The 20,122-nt window shown below is 53.7% G+C and overlaps 1 protein-coding gene across 3 annotated transcripts in view; it reads right to left on the bottom strand.

Annotated features, from left to right (window-relative positions):
* Positions 1–243: 243 nt before the first annotated feature.
* The window catches only part of SEMA6C (semaphorin 6C), a 28,907-nt gene continuing 9,028 nt past the window's right edge, over positions 244–20,122 (bottom strand). Inside the window, exons 2-19 of one of the 3 annotated variants that reach the window (XM_083374309.1) lie at positions 14,735–14,900; positions 14,355–14,469; positions 13,619–13,676; positions 13,095–13,151; positions 12,905–13,006; positions 12,661–12,751; positions 12,081–12,203; positions 11,844–11,932; positions 11,179–11,396; positions 10,840–10,971; positions 10,248–10,403; positions 9,981–10,154; positions 9,527–9,664; positions 9,116–9,193; positions 8,547–8,602; positions 8,156–8,209; positions 6,805–6,951; positions 244–3,066 (exon numbers count right to left, since the gene is read on the bottom strand). In XM_083374309.1, coding sequence (XP_083230435.1) covers positions 1,859–3,066; positions 6,805–6,951; positions 8,156–8,209; positions 8,547–8,602; positions 9,116–9,193; positions 9,527–9,664; positions 9,981–10,154; positions 10,248–10,403; positions 10,840–10,971; positions 11,179–11,396; positions 11,844–11,932; positions 12,081–12,203; positions 12,661–12,751; positions 12,905–13,006; positions 13,095–13,151; positions 13,619–13,676; positions 14,355–14,469; positions 14,735–14,834 — 3,096 coding nt within the window. In that variant the 5' untranslated portion in view covers positions 14,835–14,900 and the 3' untranslated portion in view covers positions 244–1,858. The remainder of the gene's footprint in view (positions 3,067–6,804; positions 6,952–8,155; positions 8,210–8,546; positions 8,603–9,115; positions 9,194–9,526; positions 9,665–9,980; positions 10,155–10,247; positions 10,404–10,839; positions 10,972–11,178; positions 11,397–11,843; positions 11,933–12,080; positions 12,204–12,660; positions 12,752–12,904; positions 13,007–13,094; positions 13,152–13,618; positions 13,677–14,354; positions 14,470–14,734; positions 14,901–20,122) is intronic. The other 2 variants (XM_083374310.1, XM_083374311.1) reach the window with 2 other exon arrangements.

The following is a 20,122-nucleotide window of genomic DNA, read 5'->3' as shown; positions in this document are numbered from 1 at the left end:
ACCGAATTAGGCGTGTTTTTTTTCCTTTTTTCTTTTACTTCTCTTATACGAAGTTAAAACAATGAAATATACACATATATTAATACTTTATGTACATTTTTTTAGAAAATAAAAGTGCTGCAAGGAAGAACTTTCCACACACACTCCAACCCCCCTCCCAATATCCTGCCCACGTGATTAAAAAAACCAAAACGGCTTTGCAGCCCCCCCTCGCCCTCCCTGCCCCCCCCCCGTGGATTATCTCTGTGGACGGCACTTAGCAAAAAAAAAAATATGGGTCGGTTTGCAGGTTCTCCTCCTCCTCTTGGGTTGCTCCCACTCCCCATTTTGGAGAGGAGCAGATTTAGAGACCCTTGCAAGTACAACATCAAAAGAATCCCCCCCCTTTTTGTGGGTTTTTTTTAAGGAGGCATTTTTTCTTGTGTTTTGCAAGCCACAGTTGTGCAAAAGCCACTCTCCGATTTCGGAGCATTGTGGGAAAACAACTATACATCATTCTCACTATTCATGAAGACAGACTGGGGGGGGGGCAATCTTAGAAACAAACCTCTTTGTGGACTAGCTCCCTGCACGGGCTGGGTTTGAAAAGCTGCGGCTTCCAAATTCAGCCAGCCAAGAATCGAGGTGTAGGTGAGCAGGATGAACCAAGCCGGCCCATGCGAAAACTCTGCCCAATTGGTGGTGGGGGGGGGAAGAGAAGAAATTTTGGGACAACACCCCCCTCCCCATGGAGATAATTTGGCCTTCATCGGATTCTCTCCACCCCCAAATGGAAGGAGAGGGTCTTTAGAAAAAGAGAGCGGTCAAAACTGGGTGCAAGGAAGAACGCCAGCCACGAGGGGTTGTTTGGGGGCACGGCCAGGACCCTGACCAGGTCCTTTCCTCGCCGAAGATGGCTGCGAGTTCAAGTCCTGCAAAAGCTCCGTTTCTCAGAAAGCCACCCAACCGACAGGAACCGCTGTTCTCTGCCCTCTTGGGAGAAACACACACGCACAAATACCAAAAGTGCTACAAAGACGGGCTGGGGGGACCATCCTTGCCAGCCCCCCCTCCCCACTAAGCGAACACGGTTCCCTAACCCCAGGAAAGGGGCAGGTGGTCCAGCTTGACCTGAGTTCAGATCGTTCGGAGAGCCTGCCTGGTCTTCGGAAATGCACTGAATGTCCCCCCCCCCCACTGCCCGGACTCTGGGAAGCCGCCCTGTTCGAAAAGGACGAGCCCACCCTGAAACCTGCCCTTGGACCCCTCCCCTGCCCCCTTTTTCTCCACAGTGGGGACTCCATCCTTGGACTATTCGAGTTTTTTGCAAACAGAAACGTTGAGCTTTGAGTCTTTCGGTCAGGCGGGCAGTCCAAACACGACTGTTTGCAGGTTGGCCCTGGCAGAGAGGAGAAAGGGCCCCCCCGGGACCCCCATTCCTGGCCGGTTGCTCGAATGTGCCTGTGCCGTCCTGCAAGATCTGTGCCCGAGCATTTCGCCAACCTCTGGAAGCAACTTCGGTGCCCATTGGCAGGGCGTGTGCCGGGGCGGGCATCCTGGGCGAAGATTTGTTGCATAAGGAATGGGTGAGGGTGGACTTTGCCGAGGTGGCTGCCTTCAAGGCCTCACCCGTGAGGTAGGGAGGAACGGCCAGCTTTGCTACTTTGGGGCCCCTCGGGGCCCCCGGAGGCCAAAGAAGCTTCTGGAAGCATCTAGCAGGAAGAGAGGAGGAAACGAGGGTCCCTCCAGCTGAGCCCCACCTGCGCCACCCGCCTGGGACCTTCCTTTTCACAAGGCACGCTCGGATTTGTAATCCCTGGGGGTGTACGTGGCCCGGCTCTGGGTTCAAGTGACGCACACGCTTCTCCTTCCGCCTGGCTCAATAGTTGAAAGGGCTGGAGGGCTGGGAGGGCGGAGAGGAAGGCTGGAAGAGAGGCTGGGGGGCCATGCCCGGCTTGATCAGTGAGACGGACCGCCGGATGCCGCCCCCGTGGCTGGGCAGCGGCCCCTGGTCGCCGTAGCTGTGTTGCCGGGCCAGGAAGATGGCGTGGTGGCCCTCGTGGGGCACGGAGCTCCCGGTGGAGTGCATGCGGGTCAGGAGGGCCGGGGGCAGCCTCCCCGCCTGGCCCAGGCTGTGCTGGCGCATCAGCAGCCCCCCACCGCCCCCACCAACGTTCACCAGCTTTGGGGCGCCGCAGAGGGAATGTCTGTGGGCGGCGGAGCGGCTCCCTTTCTCCAGACCCGCCGGCAAAGGTGCGTCCGGAGGGATGTCCAGCCGCCGAGGCAACGTGGAGGCGTTGTAATACGGGGCGCTCTCCAGGTTGGGCACCTTCGGCTGCACACGGTTGGCAAAGGCCACGGCCGAAGGCGGGAAGGCGGGGGGCACGGAGGCCCCAGCCCCGTGGAGGTGTTTGAGCAAGTCTTCCAGGGTGGTGACCTCCATGCCTTTGGGCAGTGGGGAGGGCCGCACCAGCACCCGCTCCGAGTTGGGGATCTTCTTCTCGTCCAGGTAGCCCCCCAGGGGGGCGTCGTAGCCGTGCGGGTGTCCGGGGACCCCTCCCGGGCCGGAGAAAGAGAAGGTGTTGGGCACCGGGCCGTGGAAGGGCAAGGCCTTCCCCTGGGCATCCTTCGCGTTGTTGAAGTTCTGGTTTTTCTCCCACTGGTTCCGGATGGCCTTCATGTTCTTGACCGGCAGCTCGGGCGTGGACTCCGGGGTGGGCAAGGCGGAGAGCTCGGGGTGCTCACGGACCCCGGGCTTGGCTGGGGCGCTGGGCAGCTCCTTCTCGCTGGGCAACAGGGTGGTGTAGAGCTGGGGGGCGGCCGTCTCCATCAGCCCATCCTTGGCCTGGCCGCCCTCCAGCAGGGTGTTCATCTTGGCCAGGCTGCGGAGGGAGAGCGGGCGCTGGATGCCGTTCTCGGGGTCCTTGCCGGGGAGCTTGGGGCGCTGCAGGCTGTGGCTGCAATAGCAGGAGACCAGCAGGCCGGAGAGGAAGGCGCCCAAGAGGAAGGCCACGAAGACGCAGCCGATCAGGAAGGTGAAGTGGACCGACCTGGCGCCGTCTTTCGCCTCCGGCTCCTGCCGGACCCCTAAAGACGCAGCCGGCGGGGAGAGAGGAAAAGAGGGTCAGGGGGGGGATGTTCCCTTCCTACGAAGACCGAACGGCTCACCCGAGTCCCCCGCCGGGTCTCCCTTCCAGCTGAGCCAGGATCTCCAGAACTTCCCAAGTCATGCAGGGATGACCCTCCCCGACACTGCTGGGGCGCAGCTGCTTTTCACTGCCCAGGGGGACCCCGCACGGAAGGACCACAGGGAGGAAGAGGGATGGCGATGAGGTGGAGATGTTAGTAGAAAGCGAGGTGGTTTGGAAAGGCAGGCAGGAGCCTCCCAAGATCCAGCAGGAGAAACGGGCAACTGGGAGGGTGCAGGAAGACCCCCTAGTCCCCCCCCAGGCCATTGCTGCACCCCAAAACTTTCTCGAGGGGAAGAGAGCAAGCAAACGTTGGCTTGCGCAGTCTTTGCAAGGATGCGACTCCTGGAGAAGTCTGGGCTATTACCCTAACCGTGCGGAGAAACATTGCTGGATCCATCTGTAATTGCAAAGGACAGGCAGCAGAGGAGAAAGTGGAATGTTGCAATGGGTGTGTGTTCACACACGTGTGTATGTACACTGTGCAAGGTAGAGGGCGGTTCAGCCTAAAAGCCGGGTCACTCGTGAAGAGGAACGGCGACCGACGACTTATCGAGAGTTCTCTGTTCCCAAAACCAAGGAGAAATTCACCCAAGAAAGATAAAAATGGGCTGCGCGTTTTTAGGGAAGGTGGAACTGTGATAAAACTCTGCTGTTGATTAAAAATACCTTACAGAGGTGTTTCCCCCCCCCTTTTAAAAGCACAACCGAGTTTAATGAGCCTGCTTCTTTTAAATCGTTCAAATGGTACAATTACATAAGAAGAAGATTCAATTAAAGGCAGCCAAACAGGTCAACACAGCCATCATTTATGCCACACTTTTAATGACCCAGAATAATACAGTCCTGTTTCATTAGGAAAAAAATCTTATTTTCTCTGTGCCCGGGTGTGAAATTAAACTGGCTGACGTAACCCTCTCCTGTCCTCACAGGGAAAGATCTACCGATTTAACACGGATGTCATTCCTTCACAACTAATTTGATTACATCGAATTTTAGAGGGAGAAAAAGTGAGATATTTTTGTGCATCGTTTCTTGGACCCAAATCTCTCACAGCGTTCTATTAATTGTCATCTGCGCCTTTAAGGACAAGCCTAGCAACCACCATTTTTATCAGTTAAACTTCTTTCTCCCTGTTAAACTGCTTTCTGAATCACCCAGATTGGAAAAAAGAGTAATGGTGCAATATATATAAAAAGCCACAGCCGTATTTGCAGAACGATCAGCTAAATGTAAAGACGCAGTGATTGCATTCATACAGCACACAAAACCTGGCTAAAGTTAAGCTTATGTGTTTGTGGCTTGGTGTGCTGGCAAAAGTCCAACTCCTTTGGATGACTAAACGGACTGAACCCGGAAAATGGTTGGATCACACGTTTAACCTGCTTGCTGAACTAACCTAGAAAATGGGTGAGTTCAGCAAGCAAGTTAAATGCGTCACGTGAACGTAGCTAGCGTGTACAAAAGGGAGCGCCGAAGCTTGCACAGACAGCTTACGTGCAAGAAGGAGTGTGCCAGAGACGCCACATAAAAGCCTTGGCAAGCATGACATTTTGGGCAAGTGTTTTCAATTAAAAGAGGCTCGGCTGCTTTGCCTCTCGGCATCACCAAGCCTGGTTTGTCAATGTGGAAAAAGAATAAAAAGGGGCGGCGTTTGGGGAGGGGGCCGAGACAGTGACCGGGAGACCGGGACAAGTAAGAAAGCAGAGGAAGGGGCGAAGGAGGCGGCCAAAGGAGCGAGCCAAAACACTACGAAAAGGAGGAATATTGGGACCCAGAACAGGTGGACCTCTTTGTGTGCATGTGTGCAAAGGTGACACCACATAAGTGAAGCCCAGCACCACCGGCCCCATTGCGCAGGAGGGCCCTTGACTGGCTGGTTGGCACCCAAAGGGATGCTTTGAGATCTCGGGGGAGGGGGGAATATCCATCATCCTCTGAGCAACTGTGGATTGGAAACACAGTTGGAAAAAAGCTGTGTTGTGTGGGTCATTTATGCCTTTCTCGGCTTTCCTAGCCTAACAAGGGCCCTGCTGTTTTGTTTTTGTCTTCCCCCACTTGCAACCCAGACTTGGAACCCACTCAGATTTCCAGCAAACGGCAAACATTTCCACAATCTGTCTGGAAACTGGCTTTCTGGGGGTGTTTTGTTTTTCAAGATTTTCAGAAATGTTTTGTTTGTGCCTTTCAGGACACTTCCGTTACGGATAGCAGTCTGCGCATGCCTCCGTTCTCAACCCACCGAAGGGTTAAGTTTGATTTATACATCTGGAATCCGACAAAAGGCAAAGAGAAGTGTTTTGCTTTTTAAAAATTTCAACTGTTAAATGTATTTTCATTACACCAGAACTTTTTCACAAGGCTTTTTCAAGACAGCTTTTGTGTGTTTGTGTGTGTGTGTGTGTCTGTGTGTTTTGTTTTGTTTTTTTGGTAGTAGTGAAGGAAGAGAGGAAGAGAATTTTCCATTCTTAGTGTTGTTTGAGGGGGCTTTTCTCTTACGCTCCAGACCAGAAAAAATTTGCAGCTTGCAAGTTTTGTCCCAACTCTGCAGACATTTTATCAATTGCTGAATGTTTTGTCTCCTCCTTTCCAAGGTAATAAAAGGGCTTCAGAAAAAAATCACAGAGTTGGGGGGGGGGCGGTGAAGTGCAGATCAGGAAGGAAAGAAACACACCAGTTTTATCTTGCCTGCCACAGCTTCCCCCCCCCCCCCCCGACCTCTAGACAAAGCAAACTCTGGGGAAATTTTATTTTTTCCAAGAGAGTCTAAAGCAGCAAATTTCCACTGCACAAACTTGTGCAATGGCTAACTTTGGAGAGAATGTGGTTGCAGGTTTTTCAACACCTGAAGACAGTTTAACTACAATACATCTACAAGCGCCATCTAGAAAATGAAGTGGTTTTCAAGTCCTGCCCTGAGAAGGTGACCATACTAAATAGTGGAGGAGGGAAACTATAACCCCAAATACGTAGAGGGGGGGGGGTACGCCCACCGCCAACCCAAACTTCCTCACTTCGTGGTTGAGCAAGTGAAATTTTGGAAACCAACACCGGAAGATCCTGGCCAGAGCAAAATAGGGACCATGCTGAAGTCACCACGGGAAACTAATGTAGACGATAAGCAATCTCAACAGGAACCCACAATATTGGCTGGTTTGCAGCAGGAGAACAATTTAGCTGCTCCAGCCCCACGTTTGAATTTCAAGCCTTAGGCTAAGGACAACAGCCCAACCACCACCACATGCTGATGACTTTGGATTACAACCCTCCTGATTCTTAGCCTTGCTCGTGGATGGTGGAGTCTGTAATCCCACCAAGAGAGGAAAAGACCTGGATTGTGCCTGGCCCTGCAAGTTTTCTCCACTCAGCTGTATCTGAAATAGTGTCAGGCTGGGACCTTTCTTTGCAGGCAGAGGCATCTCACAATCGCCCCCTCCAGTCCTTGTGCCTGCAGAGAGGTCAGAAGGCACTCTAGGAGTCCCCACCCCACTTCACATGCAGTGTGCAGGTCCAATGGTGCACAGCCTCACTCGCATGCGCCGACGTTCCAGGTTGCAGGTTAGACCCGCCTGCTTCACGTTAGTGACCTCGTGCAGGCAAGCGTTATTTTGGGGGGAGAAGAGGAGGGCCTCCTTACCCTGCGTGCTCACAGCCACATGGAGGGTGAAACGGGGGTCCCCCGCACCAGGGGCTGGGTGGGCGCCGGGAGCCAAGCTAGTGGAGGGAGACCCTGGGGGCGCCTCTGAGAAGAGCCCGGAGGATGCTGGGGTGGTCTGCACATCTCCTGCGTCAGCAGTGACAAACACACCATCAGGATTTAGTCTGTCCCCATCCCCAAGCAAAGAGCCAATGGCACAGAAAGCTGCCTACAACCTCAACCATTACCCTGCAGAGACATTTTCTTGGTCTAAAGGAGATTTGAACTCATCTCTTTGCTCCATCCCAGTCTGGTGAGGGAGAATCATTTGTGAGGAGGGGCCCAGGCCATTCCTAAATAAAGGGTCCAGATGAACTCCAAATGGGTCAATGAAGACCCACTTGGCTGATACACAAGTCCATTTTTGGGGCACAGCCTGAACGATGGTATCCAGGACCCAAAGGCTTAACCGGGGCTTGTTCTGTGTTCAAAGCCTGCCCTAAACCTGTTTCTCTGTTGAGCTTTGCAACCCCACATGCCAGCTGTTTCCCCCCCCCAACATCATGCCCACCCCCTGCCCAGAATCCTTTCCAGCCAGCAACTTTGGCATCTCCTTGCAGGGTGCAGAAAACAAGCAAGGGAGGTTTGCAAGGATTGTGGGGAGGAGGAACTCAGGGTGGGTCCAATGCGCCCGAAGATCCCATCCACCTCATGCTAAGAAAAAAAAACGCAGGATGGAGACGGAAAGAGCATTTTGGGGTGATAAGAAATACCCTCCTCTTCCTTCCCTCCCCCAAGATGCCCCCACTCTCAGCCTCTTCATTTAGCCCCATAACAATAGCCTCTTCCTCCTTCCCAGCCCCCCCCCCACAATTCAATCAAGAGAATTTGCTCCCCTGCTGTGCAATTAATGGACTTGCTTAGGGATTTAATTGCCTTCCTTCCAAGGGATTAACTTCACAGTTGCCCAGTTGGGAGGAAGCTGGAGGGGAGGGGAGGGGGAAGGGAAGAGACCCCTCCAGTGATCCTAGCTGGTGGGGGGAGTATGCCCCCCTCTTCTCCCCAGCAAAGCAAAGGGTGGGGCGCTAATCGTTCACCAAAGTCAAAAAGCAAGAAACTGTGGGTGTCCCTTGGCATCCTCGCGGTGCAAGCAATGACTCCCATTTTCTTCCCCCCCTCCCTGAGAATCTCCACGCACACCCCCACCCCAAATATTCACAGGCCACCCATCCTCTTTACGTCTTAAAGCTCCCAAATTTGACCAACACTGATTTAGGAATGGGGAGATGGAAGGAAGGAGATGGAGGGTGAAGAAACAAATCTGGAAAAGAGGATGGGGGGGGTTACTGACCATACGCCGAGTCGCTGAGGCCTTCGTGCTCCCCCCCTGTGGATGTCACACCATCTGGAATGGAAAGGGGGGCAAAGGAAGGGCTGCGGTCAAGAATATCTGGCTGAACCAAGGGGGAACAGCTCAGCAGCAGAGAGCAGAGCCCCGGGTTGCACCAGCCTTTATAGCCACCATATGAAGGATGCAACCACACGTTGCGGCCCCAAGAACACACCCTCATTTGTCTGAAGAGCCAACGCTAGCCAGGAATACAACTGGCATTTTTAATTCCCCCCCCCCAATGCTTGAAAAAATTCTTCTTGAGATTGTCACCCCTCCGGGCCAAACACGGCAACTCGGCTGTTTGTCAGCCGTTCTTCCTCCGGTTTCTGCTTCTCCAAAAATCACCCACCTTGGCAACTGGCGGAGGGCTTGGCGGCGTTCTCCGGGTCCTGCTCAAAGCCATTTCTGCGGGGAAGCGAGAAGAGACCTCTCATTAAATTAGGGGCCGCAAATTAGTCAGTTGGGCGGCATCCAGAAGGAGGGAAAGGCAAGCAACGTTCACACGAAGGGCCCAGAAGTGACTCCCATTCTCAGGATTGGCAAATGGAGAGAAGACGGGACAAAGATGGGGGGACGGGGGCCCTAGGAGAGAGACGGAGGTCTCTTCATGCATACTAAAATCCTAACCTCTCTGGGGTTGTTTTTTTTAAATCAATTTTTATCTGAAAAACACGTTTCTAGTCCTCATGGCTAGAAAGGAAGTAAAGGACAAAGCCGGTCTAAGAAGCCTCCCCCAACCCAAATTCAAGTTTTGGTTTCTAAATTCTAGGCAGAATAAGGAACGGAAATAGTTGTTTCGTTTCAGGTTTTTTAAAACAACAAAAAAAACCAGTTCTTTTTCCAGCACAAATTCAAAGGGAATAATAAAAGCAGAATAGGCAACGCTTAAAAATAATACACGCAACGCCTTTGGATGACCTGATTTCGTTGCCGAAGTTTGCACAAGTCCCGGAGGGCAGCCAGACGCAATAGGGATCCCCGGAAGCCAGGCAGCTTCTGCAAAGAGAGAAAGAGAGGAGGGGGAAATTTTGCACACACACACCCCTTGGAACTGGGGTGAGTGGCAGAAGCCTGCTCCACAGGATTGTTGTGCACACTAACCCCCATGTTTACTCAAAGGAGAAGCACAACTGAGCGGGGGGGGGGGGGAAGGGTCGATCACAATAGAGCCTCCAGAGAGAGGGGCAGTCTGTCCTGGAGCACCAAGTTTTTTCTTCAAACTCCAAAACCTCGAAACGCCCCCACGGATCCCCCCCCAGCACCAACAGCCCCCGTTCCCAGGTTCCCACCCACAGCAGGGAGAGATGGTGGGCCCCTCAACTCTCCTACCTGCGGCAGGTGCCGTGGGACCCACAGCGGCTGAGGGGCATCCGCACCACGCAGCCGGAGAAGGCCACGTAGAGGACGTGGTTGGCCTTGTCCAGCTGCAGCCCCAGGACCTGCCGATCCTCACGCTTCACACTGCACCTGTGCAGGTAAGGCAGAGAAGGGCGGGGTGAATCCTCTCGCCCTTGGCACACTCTGCACTGTTTGTTCTGTGATTGTGGTGTGTGTGTGCATCAGCCCAGCACACGGCAGTGGGAAAACTCCATCCATCCACCCAAGGGCTGCAGAACTGACAGGGAGTGAAGACGGAGCTTCTCCGCCGATCTCTATGTCTCTTTTTTTAGTGGCCAAGTGGGATAAATAAATTTAAAATCAAATCAAATGTGCCACTTAATTCGGCGGACCCAGTTCTGCACCCTCGTCTCCCTCGGTCCTGCGGCCCTCTGGGGGCTCCTACCGGGAGGGCTGGTAGACGGCGACCTCTTCCAGGAGGAGGCTCTGCACCGTGTGGTTCCCGGCGGGCCGGGAAAGGACCTTCAGCACTGTGCCCTCTTCCGAGCCCAGGAAAAGGACGATGCCGTTCCGGGAGGGGCCAGCTGAGGCGTCCACGGCCAGGCGGGTCAGGCGGTACCTGCGTGGGAAGAGAGGGAGTGAGCGATAAGTGGCCAAATGATAACCAGGGACCCTGAGGAAGAAGGCTGGCCAGGAGACCCCCGTCTTCTACCTGCTGGAGGTCTTGGTGAACCAGGGCTGCTCGGCCACAGAGGCCACGGCTTCGTCCAGGAGGGGGTGGGACTTGATGAAGCTCAGCGTGGCGTCGGGAAAGTCGTTGGAGGTGCGGTACCCCGAGGCTTGGCCGACCCCGGCGCAGCTGCCAGGTCTGCAGAAGAGGGACCCCAAAGGTGACAGGAGGCAGGAGGGGGGGCGGGAGAGCCTGTCAGAGGCAGATTTCCCGCCTGCTCCGAAACGTAGCCTCGAGACGCTGAGGACTAGAAACTTTTGTTCTGGTTATGAAGAAGCGGCTGATGATCCATGTCCACAAGTCACAAAGGGGATGAATTAAGCCACACCAGGGCATTTTCGTTTGGGATTGCACCCCTCTTCCAAATCTCTGTTTTCCATTTTTTCAAACTTGGCCCCCAGGCTTTTAAAAGCCTCTTTTCACGAGCCAGTAACTCCAAGAGGTTTAAATTTCTCTTAGGGGCTAGAAACTTGATTGGAAAATTAGTTCGGAGAGATGAGAGGGTAGGGAGGGAACGCGCAATTGGATCAAAACAGGCCTGGTTGGGGGGGGCGAAAGGAAGAAAAAAAAATACCTGGGTGTGGGGACTTTGTCCTCAGAGATGGGGGTCCAGCCGGCATCCGCATTTTTCTGCTCTTTGAATCTCCCTCCGAAGACCCTCTCCACTTCCTCCATGTAGAAGGCGCAGACGGCTGAGCCGGTGATGCTGGGTTCAAAAGGAGCCCAAAAGAGCCTCAGAGCCTAACCTCTGCCCTCTGCCTTTCAGGTCCTGCAAAGCCGATCTGAAATAACCCTCGGCAGGACCCGCACTCAGGTCCTACCCGACCCAGCTTCCAGACCTGGACAGAGAGGGCAGCCGGCAGCTCCGATTCTTCCCGTGTTCGGGAAGGCCTCCGAGCCTCAAGCCGGTTACCTGTTGAACTGGGTGCTAAAGACGCCGAAGATGGCCGGCCGGCCGTTGAGCAGGGTGATGTCGGTGACGGCCTGAAGGACATCGAAGTAGAAGAAGGCATCTCCGGGCACCGAGCAGTTGAGCCGGGCCTTCAGGAACGAGGTCCAGTACTTCTCCAGCACCCGAGGGGACCCCCCCATGTCGTTCTTACAGACCCTCCCCACGCGGGAAAAGATCACCTGGGATTTTCGGAGGAAGAGAGGCAAAGACAGGAGGTTAAACCCCTCGGAATCTCTTCCCTGGAGACCTTTACACCCCACAACGGCAGACCTAGCACAGAATAAAACGTGGACAAAGCAAAGCCTCCTTGTACAGGAGCAGCGTGCTTTGAGTCCCAATCCAATCTCTCCGGCACGAAGAAGAGAGGGCAATTGGTGGCTGTTAGGACGCACGGGCCAGGTGGAGCCTCCACAGACAGAGGCAGTCTCTCTTAATGCCGGAAATAAAACCAGGGAACTTTCTGTAGAGTGAGGACCAAGTGAATTTGAACAAGTGCCTTGAATCCAATTTACCAGCTGTCTTTTCCCCAGAGACTGGGAAACAAAATAGAGAGAGGGAAACGGGGGATCCCCACCCCACAGTTCTCCTCCAGGCCCTTCCGGAAGCGGGGCAAGGTGGGCACTCACCCGGCCCAGCGTGGTGTATTCCACGGAGATCTCACGGAAGAAGAAATAGACGTACTCCTTGTATTCCAGAGCGTGAATAAAATGAGGTTCTGCAGGGAGAAAACAGCAATGAAAAACACGACAAATTTGGGGCAAGGATGAGCATTGTTGGAGGCGGAGGACCCAATGGTCTCTGAGCATGTGCAGAAGGCCAGAGAGGGCGAAGGCAGCTTACGGGAACGTCCGAGACCTCCTCACCTCGTAACCATTTGGAGTCGTATTTCACCGTCCGCAGAACCGGGTTGCGCTCGCCCAGACTCCGGTAGATAACCGCGTCGCTGGCTTGGAAGTCGGCTACGGTGGCAGAATAAAGATTCCCGTCTGGAAAGGGGGGGGAAAGAGGGGGGAAATCTGTGGGGCTGGCCGGTCTGGGGGTCACAGCATCCAGGACTAACTTCCTTATCAGCAGGGGTACAGAAGCAGGCCCCCCTCTCTTTCAAATCCTTCCTTGGTCTGGTTCCCCATTTTTCCCAGCACCTTTTCCAAAGGCCACTAATTGTTTCTGGAGTCCCTGCCCCGGAATTTAGCTAAATGTAGACCCTGCTGACACTTTTCCTTGTTCATTGATCACTGCCTAATTAACTCGATATTTAAATTATTTCTGGGGCTGCCCGTCTCGCCCCAGGGGCGCTGGCTTCAAACCACTGGAACAATCTGGAGCGAAGGGGAGCTTAGGAAGGCTTTAAAGAGGACGGAAAAGCGACTTTAATTCCCCTGGTGCATGAAACAGCCTGGGAGGGGGGGAACAGAGAGGGGGGTGTTCCAGAGGCAAACCTACCGGCAAAGATCGCCACGTTGGTCTGCTTGGTATCAAACGGGCATCGCGCCTGCCCGTTCAGCTCCTCGCCTTCCTGTTGAAAGTCGCTGATCTAGCGGCCAAGGGGAAGGTTGGGGTCAATGAAGGCCCCTCCTCCAGGGGGGAAGCCCCGCCTCTAATGGCCAGAGCGAAACCCCCCCCCAGAGTCTTGATGGGGACACAAAATCCCCCCTGGCATTGCCAGGACAGCCTCACTCGCTTCTACCTTGTATGTCCGGCACACCGGATGGAAGGCGTTGGTGCCACAAGCCAAGAGACTTCGGTCGTTCTTGGGCACCAAAACTTTGATGTAGTTGTAACACTCGTCCTGCGGTGGGAAGAGAAAGGTCAGTCCCGGTGCCCAGCAGGGGTGATGGGGGTGCAGAGGGGGTGCCCGCCGAACGGACCGCTCTTACCCGAAGCTTCCCGCGGACGGCACAGTTCTCCACGTCTTGGGTCTTCCAGGTCAGTTGCTGAGGACGGAAGGCAGAAAGAGGCAAAGGAGCCGGGCTTAGATTGCAGAGAGCAGCAGGGACCCGTTTGGGGAGGAGATTAAATGCAAAGGATCTCTAGGTTGCCCCATAAAGGATCCCAGCAGCCCCCAATGAAGGCAGGTCCTTGACTTGCGACACTTCGTTTAGTGACCGTCCCCCCAAAAAACACAAACGAAGAAAGGAATGTGGAAAAAAAAAATATCTAAAAAGTTGATATGGGGGCACAAGCGAAGGAAAATGGTGCTCAGGAAAGGAAAAAAAAACACCCCCCCGACAGGCCAATTTTCCCCCCGGTGGACTTTGAAACAAACTTTCTCACTGGAGGTCAAACAATAATAACCACAAAAAAACAATATAAAACTTTCGAGAAAAACGTTTACAGGCTGGGAGGAAGTGAAAGGGGGCCAGCCTTGGGATCTGGGCACCAGCAAGGACATCCAGCTCACCCTCTTGAGAGAGAAGCTGCCTGTGGTCTGTCCGAGGTCAAAAGCGAAGACGTGGTCCCTAAAACCCAGGAAGGGGCAGGAGAGAAAGAGGGAAGGAAGAGAAAGAGAGAAACAAGTCTTGGTTTACATCTTAAAAAGGCCGGAGGCGACAGTTTTGACTTATGCTTTTGAGCCGGGAGGAGCCCCCAATTTTTAATCTCGGCATCCAAATTTGGTGGGAGAGGAGAAGAAAAGGAGAGAACCCCCCCCCACCCAGCTCTGGGTGCTAATTTCCATTTTCTAAAGCTTTGCCCAACTCTTCAGCCTTTTGGGTGGTGGGTTCTGCCCATCCTGGGCAGGGAATTCATGCTTGTCCTAAAATTTTCAATCGTGCCTGAATTTATGGACTCACGACCGACAAATTCACCTTTTGGCACAGCTTTCTACCCCAGAAACCGGGTGCAACACCCACCCCTCCGTTGCCAGCCCGCCCTCCTTGAATAAAGGGGTTGTTCTTTGAAAATAAAGCTTTCCTTCCCCCCCCCCACTTTTTCTTCTCCAGTGCACATGGCGCACGTCTCTGGCATCGGCGACGGGAAAGGATAGAAAATAGAGCGCCGAACTCGGGTGGCAGCTCTCCTCTCCAAAAAGTGCTCTCGGATGCTTATTTCTAATGGGATCTGAGCTGCGGGGAAGGAAGATTCAGATGGCGGGGCCAGACCCTCAAACGCGCCCCCCCCCACGGTCCCTCGCTTACCGGGCAGCCACGAAGAGGGTCTGGTTAATTTGCAACATGCTTTGGAAGTCCAGGCCCAAAGCGTCGGAGTCATTCTCTCCCCCTAAGCCACGGAAGGAGGGATAGAGGTGGGTTCCTGGCAGGGGGAAACATAATAAAGAGCATCGGATGGGATACGGACTCCTGCCTTGGGCAGGGGGTGGGCTAGAAGACCCCTGAGGTCTCCTGCAGCCCAGGTTTCTATGAAAAAAGGAAGAAAGGATTGTAAATAAGCAGGTGTGGGGTTTACAGTCCAGGGGGGCATGAGGAAGGGAAGCAAGCCAGGGGCACCCAAGGGAGACGGGAGGGGGGAGCTCTTTGCCAGAGACCCCAAAGGTTTGCAGGGGAGGGGCCGTCCTCACCTGCCTCGCTGACCACGTGGACGGGAGCCAGGTCTTTGGGGAAGGAAGCTGCAGATGCCAGGAAGAGAAACAGAGCAGGCAGGGCAGAGGTCAGGACCATCCTTTCCGGGGGGCAGAGAGGATCCGGGGGGGCGGTGGGAGCCTAGGAGTCCAGCATGTTCCCGCCCTGGAAGAGAGACCCCAGAGGAGGGCTGCAGTTCAACATCCAGGCTGGCATTAAAAAAAAAAAGGCTGGCCAAGAAATGACCTCTTGCACCGGGTCCTTTCTTCGGCACGGGGCCTTCTCGGTGGTGGCTCCCGAAATGGGAACTTTTTTTTTCACTCAAGAACTGCTCAATTAGATCTCCACAGACACACCTCCCATCTGAAACAACAGGCAACTTTCTCCCTCCTAGACACTCCAGAGCAGGGGTAGGCAACCTTGGCTCTTTTAGGACTCATGGACTTCAGCTATGCTGGCTCAGGAATTCTAGTTGAAGTCCGTGAGTCCTAAAAGAGCCAAGGTTGCCTACCCCTGCTCCAGAGTCTTTGGACTATAGTTCCCATCCTCCACAGTCTGCCTGGCCGGAGGGTTTAGTCCAGGCTTTGCAGAAAAGCCACGTAGCACCACATTTCCACCTGCTCTCCGGACAAAGCAGGGATTAATTGAAGGCCAAAGACAGCCAAGTCCAGTTCCTGGCCTCAGCCTCCCACTTCTACCCTCCAGAAAACTCTCCTTGGGGTCTCCATTCCTTCCAGCCCCCCTCCCCCGTTGGCTGAAAAGAGCATTGTGTCCAAAACGCACTTGCTAGGAGAGAGCTTTACAAGAAGAGCCTCTGTGCGTCTCCAAGGGAAGTTTTTCCCACAAGGACTTCTCCCCCCCGCCCCGCAATTAGCCAGCCTCCCTTCCCGGGGTGGGCAAAGGGGGGGGGGCAGAGGCACCAACGTCACAAAGGAGGAAGGGCAGGGCACTCTTGACGTGTGCAGGGTCCTTTGGGCAGCAGCGGGCGAGAGAAACCCCAGATGAGCTGCCAGGTGTGCCAGGAGGAACCCCGGTGGGGCAGCATGTGATGCCGGGAAGGAAGTGAAACAGGATTTGTAGTATCCTGACTGGGGCCTGGGCGGGCAGGCCATGCCAGGCTCTATAAATAGCAGGAAAGGAGACACCGCTTTGGCCACGGATGGCCACAGGAGAGAAGACGGTGCGATATTTATGGAGGGACACTCAAGTTGTGCAGGAAAGGGCCAGCCGAGCTGCCAGGAGCTTTCCCAAAAGAAGAGGGCAAACCAATCCCTAAGAAGAGATGAGGCTGAGCAAAAACCAGATCCAGATGGGTTTCTAGTCCTCATGATGGAGCGGCTTTCAAGCTGGCAAGTCATCTCTCCTAGCCAGATTCACACACACACACAAACTGCACAGTTGCAGGTTGTGCAAAGAAGCGGTTTAGCAAGTCCCAAGTGCCAGGCTGCCTTCCTCGCCATCTGCTTTCCTTTCTGCATGTCACCCGCACATCTGCACGGGTAGACTTGCATTTTGATAGGTCTTGCTCTCTTCTCCCCCCCCTTTCTCTTTCTCTTCAGACTCTCTTCTTCCCTGAGTGAGCCCAGAAGGTGAGAAAAAAATCCAGACCTGGATTTGTTTACACTTGTGAAGCTGAACTTTCCAGCAGGTGTATAATTAGAAGCAAAAACTGGGCGGGGGAATTGCTTTCATAATAATTCCATATTTATATTTTTATCTCATCCGCAGAAGTTGCGGGAAAAGGCGGGGGGGGGCGGAATGGGCTGATATTGGCCTGGAGCATTGTGTGTGTCTCTCCCCCACCACCTTCGTTGGAAGAAATGGATGCTTTCCCACTTTCCATTCCAGAGTGGGTCTTGGGGATTAGATTGCAAGGAGGGCAGGGGTCAGGCATCCCGCTACAGCTGTGTTTTTCAACCTCGGCACCTTTAAGATGGGTGGACTTCTACTCCCAGAATTCCTTGGCTGGCATGGACTTCCAACTCCCGGAATTCCATGATCAGCATGCCGGTTAGAGCATTCTGGGAGTTGAAGTCCAATACCCTTAAAGCACACTGACTGGGGGATTCTGGGAGTTGAAGGGCCTGCTCTGTGCCTCCATCTAACATTTTGGATGGGTTAAAGCCCACCCAAATGGGGATGGGGGTGTTCTTAGAAACCAGGGCATAAAATCAACCCAGCCTCTTGAAAGTGCAGGGGGGGAAGCCTGCCAAGGGGAGGGAGCAGTTTGCAGCAGATGGAGGGGCAGCCCTAGTGGGGTCTGGACCTGCTTTCAGAAAAGGTGGGGTGGCCGCGGGACCCCCTCTCAGCTTTTGTTCTCTTTTTAAAAACTCCAGTCACTTTTTTGTGATTCGAGACCAGGGATGGAGGGGGCCGGGGGAGAGAGGGATACATGTCAAGCCCAGATCCGGAAATTGCGCGAAAGGGAGGAGGGACCCGTGTTACAGCGTGAAGCTGCCACTGTGTCAGCACTTCCCTGAACCATCTGCCAGGCACAACTTTGCCACTATAAATACGACTCCAATGCCGCCGCCGCAGGTGCTCAGCCTGGCATCTCAGCACCAGCCAACAGCCATTGCTGGGAAGATTTCGAGAGAAATCTGCCAGATCGCACCCCGGGGATCGGAGCCCCAGGTCTGCCCTTCCCAGCCATCCTCCCTGAGCTGCCAGGCTTGTAGCAGGCAGGACGCCCCCTCCAAGAGGCTAGTCCTCATGGCAACCAGTTTGTGCGAGGGTCAAATCTGGCCTCTTCCCCCCCCCCCCGAGATGGAAATAGCTGAATCATGTGAAAAACAACACACACAGCAGGGAAATGTGTCTGTCTGTCTGTCTTGTCTTTTTTTAAAAACCTTGCCTTCTGGCTAGCAGAAAAATTTCTCGCCTTTCTCATCATTTTAAGTGGCTGAGCCAGAATCACTTCACTTCACTTAATGAGAATCCCCAGGCGTTGAATTTATGATACGGATATATATATTTTTCCAATGGGAGAGAAAAATGAGGATGTTGTTGGATATTTGCAGTGGCCTTTGTGCATGGGCAGATGTTGCAGTAAAATTACCTTTTCAGCACCTTAATGCAGGGGGAGGTTGCAAAAAAAATCAGTTTGGTGATGCCTGCTGGCTGGGGAACTCTGGGAGTTGAACTCCACCCATCTTAAACTTTCCACATTGAGAAAGCCCCTTCCAAGGACACTCATCCAGGCTCGTCCGGCACTAGAAAGTTGCATCAAAGCGGTGACTTTTTTTGCAGGATTGTCTCCTCCCCCACCACTTTGCAAGGAGAGCGACACCTCCAAGGGGAAAACAATTCTAATAACAGTCCAAGCCCACCTCAGTCAGTTCCAGACATGCATTTTTAAAACGTCTCCCAAGCTGCAAAACGGGTGCCCCCAAAGTCATTGGCTGAAGAGGAAAGACTGGAGTGATTTGAAGCTCTCCAAACTCAGCACTTACATTGGGGGGGGGAGAGAAGAGAAAGAGGGGGAGGCTACTTAATTTTTTATTTTGCCCTCAGATAGACTTTGCCCGGACATGGAGGTTCCATTCTGAGGTCTGGGAACTCACATCAAAGCATTCCTAGCCATCACAAATGCATTCCACTGAACTGGATTTTCTAAAAAAAAGAATGAAAATGTTCACCTGGGGTAGGGAAAAGCAGCACAGACCCATTGAAATGACTCCAGGGTGGGGTGGGGGGAGAGAAAACTGGGGGATGGGGGGGTGTCTGGGTGTCCTCCCGAAAGGATGATGGATGCACAAGCAGAGAAGGGATCAGCGCCATCCGCCTAGCCAAATCCGGGTGTTAAAATCTCATTACTGGAGTCTTTGAGGGACTCCTGTCTGCTTATGACCAAAGCCATCCGTCTTTCCTGCTCCGGCTTTGGAAGGGGGGGGGGGCGGCTGGCTTTCTTCCACCACCAGAGATGAAGGTAACGGCCCCACCTGCCCGACAACTGGAAATGTTTCAGGAAAAAACGTCTGGTGCTGATGCTGGGCGTTTGGGAGCTGAGAAGCATTCTAGTCCTCATGAAGGAGAAGGGCAGCTACCCGGATGGATATCTTGCACCATAATCGGTGTTTTCTTCCCCCCTCTCCCCTCTTTGACTTTCTAATTAGATTTAGAAAGGCCTAATAAATAGAGGTCAGGCTGAATTAAAGGAGGTCTTGTATTCTTCGAGCAGAAAGCCTAAAATCAATTGTATCTTCGTCTCTATCTGACTTACTTAGCCAATAGAATAATAAATAAAAAAATTCTAGATGAATCTGCCTTTTCTCCTTGGGACAAAGCCCATCAGGTTAACGGCCTGCTGATGTTTACAGCAAACAACTTAGCCGAGGAGAATACTGTACACTTGCCAGTTTCTAGTCCTCACCGTCCGGCCAGATCTAGGCCTCCCTCGGCCCTTCTATCCCCTCACTTCCCCTTCATTAGAACAACAGCCTCCCGCCTTTAGCAATGGCTGCCAGCCGACCAGAACAGAAAAACGGAGAGAATTTCTTCCTAACTCCGACAGGGAGCGAAATGGCTGCCTGGGCAGCTGCAAGGGTCTGTGGCAATGACAGGCCTTCTGCCAGGATTGGGGAGGGGCGAGGGGGAGGCAGAAACAGAGGACCCTTCCTTTTTATTCTGAATATTCCAAGCTGCCGTTCTGCAAAGCCTTGGATCTTGCTGGGGACACCGGTCTCTCCCCCTCCCTCCTCTGGCACCTTTCCCATCTGCACCACGGACCGGAAGCTCCCTTCTGCAGGAGGGGAGGGGGCTGGAACACAGATGCAGCTCTGCCTGGCCCAGCAGAAATGCTTTATGACTTCCTGGGGGGGGTCTTTGTCCCACCAGCCAGCCGGGCCCCAGCCCCGGCTACATGCCAGCCCGCTGGAGGTGCGTTTCAGAGTGCTTCGCCACAGGCTTAACAGAGCTAAGAAGCAGCAAATTGATGGGGGGAGGGGGGGGGCTTTGGCATGGTTTCTGAAAAGCTGCACCTGCTGTGACTTTAAAAGTTGCCAATGAAGGAGAGTATTTGTAGCTGGGGGTTGAAATGAGGGTCCTTGCTGCTCTCTGAGCTTGGTTGTTTTCTTGGAGATGTTTCATGGCCCATCTAAGTAACATCATCAATGCTTGTGAGGTTTGCTGCAAACGCTCCTTCAAGCACTGATGTTGTCACCTAGTTGGGTCATGAAACGTCTGCAAGAAAACAACCAAGCTCAGAGAGCACCGAGGAGCCCACGTTCATTGTCAAAAAGGCTCTTGGAAGGCTGGCCAAGCAACCAGGCACGGGGTCATGGCCTTTTTTCCACAAAATCCAAGTTATTCTGCCTCTGAAGCCATTAACAAAGCAGTGGATGGGAAACCCCGGGGCTGGACCTGCCCACAAGCGAAAAAAGGGCATC

The sequence above is a fragment of the Vipera ursinii genome, assembly GCF_947247035.1.
Source record: "Vipera ursinii genome assembly, chromosome: 15".
Taxonomy (NCBI): Eukaryota; Metazoa; Chordata; class Lepidosauria; order Squamata; family Viperidae; genus Vipera; species Vipera ursinii.
This window is presented reverse-complemented; position numbering and strand designations above follow the sequence as displayed.